This window comes from Rutidosis leptorrhynchoides, chromosome 9 (genome assembly GCF_046630445.1).
Source record: "Rutidosis leptorrhynchoides isolate AG116_Rl617_1_P2 chromosome 9, CSIRO_AGI_Rlap_v1, whole genome shotgun sequence".
NCBI classification, from domain to species: domain Eukaryota; kingdom Viridiplantae; phylum Streptophyta; class Magnoliopsida; order Asterales; family Asteraceae; genus Rutidosis; species Rutidosis leptorrhynchoides.
In genome coordinates, this window is record NC_092341.1 from 279802501 (window position 1) to 279803958 (window position 1458).

The 1458-nt window shown below is 34.2% G+C and overlaps 1 protein-coding gene across 1 annotated transcript; it reads right to left on the reverse strand.

The window, feature by feature from the left end:
* Positions 1 to 747: 747 nt before the first annotated feature.
* On the reverse strand, positions 748 to 1215 carry LOC139868801 (ethylene-responsive transcription factor ERF008-like). The gene has a single exon (XM_071857144.1). The coding sequence runs from the start codon at positions 1213 to 1215 to the stop codon at positions 748 to 750; it is 468 nt and encodes a 155-aa protein (XP_071713245.1).
* Between the last annotated feature and the right edge of the window lie 243 nt (positions 1216 to 1458).

A 1458-nucleotide genomic window follows, 5' to 3' on the forward strand; every position in this document is an offset into this window, starting at 1 on the left:
TCCAAATTGGACCGCGCGTCGAATACAACCGCAGCAACGCGCGGTCGGATTTTTTCTAGTTTAAATAAATTTATATAGTAAAATAGTACTAGTGGTATTTGTTTATTTTTTTCGGTAAAAAGAACTAAAATAAAAATAAAAACATTTTCATAGTAAAATAGTACTAGTGGTATTTGCTTTCATCGAAGGATGAAACAACCTGAAGAAAATAGTCAAAATACAAAGGATGATATACAACAAAAAAAAATAATAATAATAAAAATAAATAAATAAATAAAAATTGCAAAGCTCAACAAACTACAAAAGTCTGACGTAGAAACCTACCTATAGAAAATCAAACTAAAAGAGCCCAAAAGAAAAATAACTTAAAACACCGACCCAAACTCCTCCGAGAGCCACCAACATTTTCAATCCCATTCTCTCAAAAGACGATGCTAACTTTCTTATTCTTATGCCCGATTTTTACAACACTCTCAAAACACAACACAATATAAAGACATAAACAACAAACACGAAAAAATCGTATTCATTCACATAATCATATTCATATTAATATTAATATTAACTAATGACAATGATAATTATAATCACTAGATATTTACATTATTTTCCTTGTAAACATCAAAACTTGTTTCATCTGTTTCCAAGATAAAAATAGATAATACCCGAAAATAAAACAAAAAAAACGAAAATAATTAAAATCATTTCTCCCCTGAATTACCAATCTCCCCTAACCTACTTGATAACTCACCAATAATCCCCATTCGGATCCTCGGGTTCGGGTTTAATATTCAAATCCGGCTTCTCCTGAAACCAACAAGCCGTCTTCTCCAACTCCTTAGCCTTTTCATCACGCGTACAACTCACATGCACCGACGTACAAGTCGTCTCAGCATCAACTCTGGCCCCAACTTCAACCGCTTTTTTCCTAATAGACGCCGCAGACATCTCACCCAACAACACTCCACCGTGATCAGATGACGTCAACAATTCCGGAAAATTCAACCTGGCTGTGGGCCCACGTAAATAAAACACAGCCGTATCGTAGGCACGTGCAGCCGCAACGGGTGTCGCATAAGACCCTAACCAAATTCTCGACCGTTTGTTCGGTTCCCTAATTTCCGCGACCCATTTACCCCACTTTCGCATGCGAATTCCTTTGTACGGACGCTGATCACTTTTTCTTTTTCCGGTTGAACATGGCACTTCGTTCATATTTTAATTTTAATATAATATTTTTGATACAAGTAATAAAATAGAAAAGAAAAGTAAAAGGGGGAATGGGGAGACGATTTTAAAGCACCGACAAGTTTTGAATTACGGTGTGTGGGGGGGTTGTATATATACACAAGGTCGAATGGTGTTTAGTATTTTAATGATAAAAATAAAAACATACGGATATAAAAATAAATTAAATATATTTAAATATTAATATTAAATTATAATTATAGATAATGG